Source organism: Ornithorhynchus anatinus, chromosome 12 (assembly GCF_004115215.2).
Source record: "Ornithorhynchus anatinus isolate Pmale09 chromosome 12, mOrnAna1.pri.v4, whole genome shotgun sequence".
Classification (NCBI taxonomy): Eukaryota; Metazoa; Chordata; class Mammalia; order Monotremata; family Ornithorhynchidae; genus Ornithorhynchus; species Ornithorhynchus anatinus.
In genome coordinates, this window is record NC_041739.1 from 57,530,287 (window position 1) to 57,540,288 (window position 10,002).

General features: G+C 49.8%; 1 protein-coding gene across 2 annotated transcripts in view; it reads left to right on the forward strand.

Moving 5' to 3' along the window:
- The window catches only part of SGCZ (sarcoglycan zeta), a 164,312-nt gene extending 154,872 nt beyond the window's left edge, over positions 1-9,440 (forward strand). For both annotated transcript variants that reach the window (XM_029077174.2, XM_016227929.2), the window contains exons 6-7: positions 7,594-7,717; positions 9,189-9,440. In XM_029077174.2, the coding sequence (XP_028933007.1) occupies positions 7,594-7,717; positions 9,189-9,380 (316 nt within the window). In that variant the 3' untranslated portion in view covers positions 9,381-9,440. The remainder of the gene's footprint in view (positions 1-7,593; positions 7,718-9,188) is intronic.
- The last annotated feature ends 562 nt before the right edge of the window (positions 9,441-10,002 follow it).

Genomic DNA, 10,002 nt, shown 5'->3' on the forward strand with positions numbered 1-10,002 from the left:
GAGTTGGAAGCTTCAGGGAGGGACGGAGTCAGAGGAAAGAAAGGGTAGAGGGAGAAAGCAAGGCCAGAACAAGTGGACAGAGGGTGGCAATGGATCATTTTGGCAGGGGGATGAAATGACTTGAAACGGACTTGGGCCTCCGTCCAGAAGAGCTTGCCCTGAGCACACGAACCTGACCTTTTTTGAAATTATGGCCGAAGTGTGAGATGGAGCTACTTGTTCAGCAAACCCCGCAGCTGCCATTTTGCCCCTCACCTTGATGCTCGGGACCTTGGTTGGACAGAAACTGAGAGGTTACTGCCCATAGTTAAAGCGGTCGTTCCACAGCCTGTCAGGCCAACCAAGGAGATCAACCTCAACGTTTCTCCTCCTCCTCTATAAGACTTGCGGGATACAGTACTTTGGGTGTGGGGCAGGAGAAGGGGGAGGATTCTAAATGCATTTTTGTGGGAGACCCTCCCTAGGGCTCAGTCAGCGCGAGGCGATGGTCTTTTCAGCCGCAAAAGAGCGGTAAATCGTGCCAGGCAAGAGGTCAATCTGAGACTTAACGCCTCACAGAGTAAGGAGAAGACTGCAGATTGTCTGTCAGCGAGGCAGGGAAGCCTCTGAATTACTCTATCGTCGGAGCTGACCCAAGGGATGTTTATCATTCAAAGACAAGACGATTTAGCTGTCAGACTTCACTCCAAAAATTCCCTGCAGTCTCCAGTGTTCAATTTTCTGAGAAGTCCGCGTTTTTCTTCCCCTCATCATGTCACCTGAAAGATCCAGACTCTTTACCTGGACCCAATTTCTTCGAGCCTCTATTTTGTTCTAAAATGGAGTCGGTGACCTTCCCCGGTCTACTCCCAGCTCTGGGATTTGAGGGCATGAATGGATGAGGTGAAGATTTGGAAGAGTTTGAGGTCCGTCTAAATTCTCCTCCCTCTTTGGTCTCAGCATTTGAGGCCCGCCCAAACCATCCCTCCTCCTTGGTCCTGAGGCCTGTTTCTGAGGGAGCAAAGGAACATCCTTGACACAAACGCTCCAACAGACAGAAATTGCATTGCAACAGACCTACTACTTTCAGTGTGGCTCAGTGAAAAGAGCGGGGGCTTCGGAATCAGAGGTCCCGGGTTCGACTCCCGGCTCTGCCACTTGTCGGCTGTGTGACTGTGGGCGAGTCACTTAACTTCTCTGTGCCTCAGTGACCTCATCTGTAAAATGGGGATTATCTGTGAGCCTCACGTGGGACGAACTGATTACCCTGTATCTGCCCCAGCGCTTAGAACAGTGCTCTGCACATAGTAAGCGCTTAACAGACAAATGCCAACGTTGCTAGTAGAACAAATTCATTCATCCATGCAGTCGTATTTATTGAGCGCTTACCGTATGCACAGCACCGTCCGGTAGAACAACGAACAGACATATTCCCTTCCCGCAACGAGCTTACAGAGTGCAAGATTGTCTCTATACCTATTCGGTGCCCATCAACCTGTCAATATCAATCAAAGCTATTTATTGAGGATGGGCTGTACATTGAACTAAGCACTTGGGAGAGTAGCAATCAATCAGTGGTATTTATTGAGTGCTTACTGTGTGCAGAACACTGAACTAAGGGTTTGGGAAAGTACGGTACTACGGTTGGTAGGTATGATCCCTGCCTACAGTAGTTTCCGGTCTACAGGGGGAGATTAAAGTAAATCTTTAAGAAGCAGCGTGGCTCGGTGGAAAGAGCCCGGGCTTGGGAGTAGGAGGTCATGGGTTCAAATCCCGGCTCCGCCACTCGTCAGCTGTGTGACTGTGGGCACGTCACTTCACTTCTCTGGGCCTCAGATCCCTCATCTGTAAAATGGGGATGAAGACTGTGAGCTCCACATGGGACAACCTGATTCCCCTGTATCTATCCCAGCGCTTAGAACAGTGCTCTGCACATAGTAAGCGCTTAACTAATACCAACATTATTATTAAATAAGGAGTAGTGAAAATACCACACAGCACAATAGAGTGGCTGGTCGATTCTGCCTTCAAGGAACTTCCAGTCAATCATCAAGCCAAAATAAAGGAGGGAAGATTCATGCCGTCCTCACTGGAAAGGGAACCACATCTCCGCAAATGTCAAGCAGCATGACCTAGCAGAAAAAGCTCGGGCCTGAAAGTCAGAGAACCTGAGTTCTAATCCCTGCTCTGCCGTGTGCTTCCTGAGTGACCTCGAGCAGTTGTTTAGCTTCTCTGAGCCTCAGTTTCCTCAACTGTAAAATGGGGATCCGATCCCTCTTCTCCCTCCTTCACATAGTAAGCGCACAGAGAAGCAGTGTGGCTCAGTGGAAAGAGCCCGGGCTTGGGAGTCAGAGGTCGTGGTTCTAATCCCGCCTCCGCCATTCGTCAGCGGTGTGACTTTGGGCAAGTCACTTAACTTCTCTGTGCCTCAGTCACCTCATCTGTAAAATGGGGATTAAGACTGTGAGCCCCACGTGGGACAACCTGGTCACTTTGTATCCCCCCCCAGGGCTTAGAACAGTGCTTTGCACATAGTAAGCGCTTAATAAATGCCATCGTGATTATTGTCACCTGTTCGTTCTTTTGTTTTTAATGGTATTTTGTTAAGAGCTCATTGTGTGTCAAACACTGTCTAAACACTGCGGTAGATACATGTTAATCGGGGACACAGTCCTTGTCCCTCACTGGACGAGTCTAGGTAGGAGGGAGAATAGGTATTGAAGTCCCATTCTACAGTTGAGGCAACTGAGGCATAGATAAATTAAGTAACTTCCCCAGGGTCCCGCAACAGACCAGGGGCAGAGCCAAGATCAAAACCCAGGTCGTCTGACTCCCGGACCCGGGCTCTTTCCACTGGGCCACAGTGCTTCGCAGACAGAGGGTCTCAGCACGGGGCGATGTGACCAGTGAGGATGAAAGAAGCTAGATCCTATTTCTGAAAGGTTCAAGAAAAACAAAATTACCGTTTGGGGCTCACAAATATCTCTCTCGGAAATGCCCTTCACCGAGATCTACTTGAGTGTTATTCTTCATCCTTGAAAAAAAGACACAGGTAGAGTTGTCGTTCAAATCCTTTGTTGTTTCAGTCGAATGGAAACACGAAGGTGCAGTCTATTAAGCCTCTCAATTCTTTCAGGGCTGTTAGATTATCTTACGCTAATTTTTTTTTCTTTTAAAGAAATAGTGGCTGCTTACCAGATTGTCCTCCGAGTCTGTATATTGGCTTTACCTTCCCACCAGCTCATCTGTCTGATTCTACTGAACCCTGACTAGAGAAACTCTGACTTTTCCTGGCACAGAAAACCCATAACGGAAGGGTGGTCTAAATATAGTCACATATAGATCACGTAGAGAAACAGCGTTGCTTAGTGGAAAGAGCTCGGACCTGGGAGTCGGAAGACCTGAGTTTCAATCCCGGCTCTGCCATGCGCCTGCTGTGTGACCTTGGACAGACCACGTAACTTCTCTGGGCTTCAACGTCCTCATCCGTAAAATAGGGATTTAATACCTCTTCCCCATCCTACTTAGACCATGAACCCGATGTGGGATAGGGGCCGGGCCCGACCTGATTATCTCGTAACTAGCACAAGTTCTTGGCACATAGTAAGCGCTTAACGAATACCATAATTCTCGTTATTATCATATATAGGACCCTTGGATTTGGGGCTGAGATAATGAAAAGGTAAATTTCCGCCAAATGCTCTGGGGATGCTTTCCAAACCAAGTCTTATTGTGTGACATGGATGGGATTTCTGAAAAATGTACTGAAAGTAAAATGCTCCAATTATCATTTCCTACTGATCTAGAGAAAGGATTCTGAGGGGCAAATATTTGGAGTGAGGCTGTAAGATAGCCCGAGGACTATTTTGTAAAGGAAACCCTAAAGAGTGGGGTATTTTAGTGCCTGAAAAAAATGACCTCTGATCCATTGACTCCCATTTATTAGCCTATTTGAGAAGCGGTGTGACCTAAAGAGAAATGTTCAGGCCTCGACTGAGGTCCTGGATTCTAATCCCAGCTCTGCCACTTGCCTGCTGGGTGACCTGGAGCAAGTCGCTTAATTTCTCTGGGCCTCAGTCTCCTCATTGGTGAAATGAGGATTCAATAGCCATTTTCCCCCTTTTTTACACTGTTGAAAGCCCTGTGTAGGGCAGGGACTGAATCTGATGTGATTGCCTTATATCTATCGCTATACTTTGCTCAGAGCTTGACACATAGTGAGGGTTTTGTATTTACAATCAAGATTATTTTCAATCCTTGTAGCTTTTTTTAAAAAATGGTACTTGTTAAGTGCTTACTATGTGTCAAGCATTGTTCTAAGTGCTGGAATACATACAACTAATCAGATTGGACACAGTCCCTGCCTATATGAGGCTCACAGTCTAATTAGGAGGGAGAACAGTTGAAACAGGCACAGAGAGTTAAGTGACTTTCCCTAGGTCACACAGCAAGTAATTGGCAGAGTCAGGATTAGAATCCAGGTCCCCTGACTCCCAAAGCCATGCCCTTTCCATTAGGCCATGCTACTCCTTGATCTTCAGTTTTAAATATAAAAATTAGTGATTTGCTCCTAGTACTTAGTCGCTGAAAAAGCTAGCCTGGGCTTTTATCCTCAAGGCAATGCAGACCCCAAAGATTTGGTCTCTTAAGCATTTGTAGTTTTAAGGCCGAAGGCACATGAACCTCAGAATGGAAGGTAGAAAAAAGATCCAGGCATCAGAGAATCATTTCCTCTCATTTTGTAAAGTAAATAATGCATCTTTTCCTGAGAGGAGCCAAGTATCTGACCGGAAGGGAAGCAGACTGCATCCTCCTGAGAAATTAATGTTTAAACAAGAAGAAGCATTGACTGCCCCCCCCCCAAAAAAAAGAAAAATCCCCCAGGAGAGGGCCTGTGGGGTGAATAAAGCCTAGGAACGTTATCACCTTCGGAAACTTCCATTTCAGGGCTGCAGTGGCCATAGAAAAAACAGAAAGCTCGGGGGAGAGAGAGTAGATTTCACCTCGTGTCACTGAGGAAAGTCCAGAGAGACGGCACCGAGACCAGAGAGTGAGCAGAGACAACCGCCGCTCAGCACTTAGAACAGTGCTTGGCACATTGTAAGCGCTTAACAAATACCGTTATTATTAGGATGGCCAGGAGGGCCACTGAGGGAGGATCTCAGAGACCGTAAGCCCGTCGATTAGACCGTGAGCCCGTCAACGGGCAGGGACCGTCTCTATCTGTTGCCGATTTGTACATTCCAAGCGCTTAGTACGGTGCTCTGCACATAGTAAGCGCTCAATAAATACTATTGAATTGAATGAACACCTTCACTGGGGCACAGTAATAATGCAGGTGGTATTCGCTGAGCCCTTACCATGCGCTGTACTGAGCGTTTAGGTAGATGCAAATAATCTCATCCCACACGGTCCCCCGTCCACAGGGGACTCATGATCTAAAGGAGAGGTGAGAAGAGTTCGGAATTCCCATTTTACAGAGGAGCCCCACGGAAGTTCAGTGACTTAATAATAATAACAATGGTATTTAAGCGCTTACTCTGTGCCACGCACTGTTCGGGTAGATACAGGGTCATCAGCTTGCCCCATGTGGGGCGCACGTTTTTAGTCCCCATTTTACAGATGAGGTCAGTGAGGCTCAGAGAAGGGAAGTGGCCTGCCCCAGGTCACACAGCAGACAAGTGGCAGAGCTGGGATTAGAACCCAGGTCCTCCGACGCCCAGGCTCTTGCCACTAGGCCACGCTGACTTGGCCAAGGTCACACAGCAGGCCAGTGACAGAGCTAGGGCTAGAACGTGGGTCCCCGGACACCCAGAGCCGCTAGGCCTCACCGCCTCTCTACGCGCACCTCAAATTCTAGTTGAAGAAGAAACACAGTTCTCTAAGCCGTCTCTCGGTGCCGTGTGCCTTAAACAGTAAATAGTTTTTTTTTTAAATCCGTAACGATCCAGGATCCCTGCTAGGCACCCCAGATAAAAACCCAGAGCTACTTATGATCTTGATGAACTACTACGCCGCGTTCATCTGTTCGCTCTAATTGGCATTAATTCCTATTCCTAGATGCGAGCGAATGGCTTTTTTTCGTCCATTTTCAAATTCATATTCCATTTTCGATGCTACCGACGCCTTTTAATTAAATTCAAATTCAAATTAGCCTAAGCCTGTTCGAAATTAGCCACTGTGCGAATTGCACAATCATCTACAAATGGATCTAATTGCGATTAATGTTAGGAGCGATTAACACCGGGGAACAGTACCAGTGGGATCAGGGCTCGACGCGCGAGGTGAAACCGGAGAGGAACGAGGGACGAGAGAGCCGGCCGGCTTCCGGCCCATCTGACCCCAGCCCCGGACATCTACCCGTTTGGGGTTTGGAAATTCAGGGGGCCTCTTCGCCCCCGCCAGGAGTCAGGGGGTCTGGGTTCTAATTCCAGCTCCGTCGTGTGTTTGCTGTGTGACTCGGGGCAAGTCACTTACTTCTCTGTGCCTCAGTTTCCTCGTTTTGCAAAATGGGGCCCAAGATACCTGCTCTCCTTCCCTCTTCTTCTCTAAGCGTCTTGAGGGACAGGGATCGTATCCGATCGTCTTGCATCTACCCGAGCTCTTCGAACAGTGCTTATCACGTGGAAAGACCTTAACAAAGAGCGCCACTGATAATATAATTCTCCCAACGAAAGCCTCTGATATTAACATCGATTGATAGGGATCCCTCTCCCTAACCAGGAAGCATTTAACCGACCAGCTTAACCCGACCTATAATCGGTTAGGGAAAACAGAATGGGTCAGAGTGGCTTTGCTCAACGCCCCAAGTCAGGATGAATTAGACCCCAGTGGGTTCTAATCCCAGCTCTGACACCTGTCTGCTGTGTGACCTCGGCCAGGTCACTTCACGTCTCGTGCCTCAGTTACCTCATCTGTACAACGGGGATTAAGACTGTGATGACAGTGTCCAGTGTGATGAGCTTGTAACTCCCCAGCGCTCGATACAGAGCCTGGCACATAGTGAGCGCTTAACAATACCATAAAGAAAGAATAATTTACGACAGCTAACGAATAGCTTAAGAACCGGCTAACGAAAGAAACGTGCCATTCAAAAATTCAGACTTTAAATCCCCACCCCCTTCCTCCTATCGGGTCTTCACTCTTTTCACCGACAAACCACCTGGGAGTCTATCCAGTTAACCTTGCCCGCCTTTGCTCATCTTGGCTCATTAGAAACAGTGTGACCTCACTGAAAGAGCGCAGGAAAGGAGTCAGGAGACCTGGATTCAAATCCCAGCTCTGCCTCTGGCCCTGCTGTACAAACCACGGAACTTTTGAAACCGCGCGACCTTGTTGCCAAAGGGGGGCCCGGGAGACGGGAGACCCGAGTTCTATTCCTGACTACATCGCATGCCCGCTATGGGGCTTTGGGCGAGTCACTTAAACTTCTCTGGGCCTCACTTTCCTCATCTGTAAAATGGGGACGAAATGCGCGTTTCCCCCCGGACGGGAGAGGGATTGTGCCGATCAAATCGTCTTGCATCCACCCCGGCACCTAGCGGAGTGCTTGGCACAAAATAAGCGCTTCACCGATATCACAACCATCCTTGTTATTCCGTTTCTCTCTCCAAGGCTAGAGTCGCCCACGAGGTCCTTGATCATGGAAGCCCCGAGGGGCGTTCAGGTCCACGCGGCCGCGGGGGACTTCAAGGCCGCCTGCCGGAAGGAGCTGCATTTGCAATCAACTGAGGGAGAGGTAAGCTCAGCCCGGTGGTCGGGCTGGACCCCTGAACCAGAGGCAGGCGGGCGGTGGTGCGAGCTCGTCTAGGGAAACGGTCTAGTGGAAAGAGCACGGGCCCGGGAGTCATAAGGGCCTGGGTTCTAATCCCGGCTCTGCCACGTGTCTGCTGTCTGGCTATGGGCGAGTCACTTTACTTTTCTTAGCCTCATTTACCCCGTCTGTAAAATGGGGATTAAGATTGGATCTACCCCAGTGTTTAGAAGAGTGCCCGGCACATAATAAGCGCTTAACCACTACCTTTTTTATTATTATTACTAATGATAATAGTTACTACGTGTCACCGTGCTAAGTACGGGGGTAGAAACAAGCTGATCAGGTTGGACACAGATCATGTCCCACATGGTGTTCGCAGGCTTAATCCCAATTTTACAGGTGAGGGAACCGAGGCCCAGAAAAGTTAAGTGACTTGTCCGAGATCGCGCAGTAGTCAAGTGGCAGGGCTGGGATTAGAAGAACCCAGGTCCTTCTGACTATGGATAAAAGGAAGAGAATAGCTATCAATATATACGTATAAATATGGAAACAAGTGCACGTACTGAACAGCAAGTTCGGTGACAAAAAGAGACTCAGAAGCGGCTCCAGACATCCACACCCAACCTTACTCCTTGGAAAGATGGATGGGACAAAAGATAATAATAGTAATTATGTTGATAAGTCTTTACCGTGTGCCAAGCACTATACCGAGCACCGTGGTAGAAACACAGTCCCTGTCCTTCCTGAGGCTCAGTTTCATTCATTCATTCATTCGATCATATTTCCTGAGCACTTATTGGGTGCGGAGCACCGTAATAAGCACTTGGGAGAGTTAAATATGACAATAAACAGACAGATTCAGTCTAGAAGGCATGAGGGTGAACGGATAATAATAATGTTGGTATTCGTTAAGCCCTTACTATGTGCCGAGCACCGTTCTAAGCGCTGGGGGGGATAGAGGGTCATCGGGTTGTCCCACGTGAGGCTCACGGTTAATCCCCATTTTACAGATGAGGGAACTGAGGCCCAGAGAAGTGAAGTGACTCGCCCACAGTCACACAGTTGACAAGTGCAGATGAGGGAACTGAGGCCCAGAGAGGTCGAACGAATCGCCCGAGGTCACCTGCAGCGGGCAAACCGCGGAGCTGGGAGTAGAACCCAGATCCTCCGACTCCCAGGCCCGTCCTCTTCCCACTAGGCCGTACTGCTTCCCCCAAGCCCTCCCCAAATCCTACTCTGGAGGGGTTTTGTCAAAGTGGCTCCTTTCAAGCGCTTAGTACAGTGCTCTGCGCACAGTAAGCACTCGACAGATATGATTGAATAAACACGGTCGCATGAATGAAGCGGCGCGCCTTCTTCAGAGCTTAGCAGCGGGGAAGGGGACGGGGGGAGAGGAGGAGAGCGTGCCGAGAGGAATTAAAATGCAGTTTCTCCATCCCCCGCTCTTCCCTAGATATTTTTAAACGCAGATGCCATCCGGCTGGGGAATCTGCCAGTGGGGATCTCCTCCCCCTCTCCGCCCAGCTCCTCTCCTCGTCCGAGCGTCTACGAGCTGTGCGTCTGCCCCAGCGGCAAGCTGTACCTCTCCCCGGCGGGAGCTGGCTCCACGTGCCAGACCAGTAGCGGCGTCTGCCTATGGAGCTGAAATGACTCCCCGGTTTCTCCTCACACCAGAATAGCCTTTCGTCACCGTCCGTCCACTTCACAGTTCTGCTCGGTTCTCTCTCGCGATCGGTCCGGAGCCTTCCAACGGTCTGCCAGGCGGCCTCCTCCGGCGGAGGCCGGGACCCGGTCAGCCCCGCCGTCTCCCTCGGCCACAGCCGGCCTCCCGCCGACGGAGATGGGAGTGAGATGCGAGGGAGAGAGGAGGAGAGAGGGGGTCGGGTGGCGGGGGTGGGGGAAGGTAGTCTTCGTCAGGAAACTCGGATCGTCCCCTCACCCTCTGCTCGAAAAAAGGGGAATAACACAGGTGCCTTTGCTACATGAAGTGAAGCACATAGTTTTAGATTTCCGCAGGACCTGGAACGTGAACTCCACACAGATACGCGACCCGCGCGTTTGCCCAGTATCCGGCGGCGAGATGAATCGGCCGACTCCCCCCCGACCCCCCGACAAACTGTACCGTCTGAAAGCACAATTTTCCGTTCATCTCTTTGGATGTCGACTCTTGTCCCCCGGATCGTAAAAGTTCTGGAGCACCGAGGCGTGCCCGCTTTGGCTAACGAGTCAAGGCGATGCCTGGTTTTTAACCACGCTGAAATAGTCAG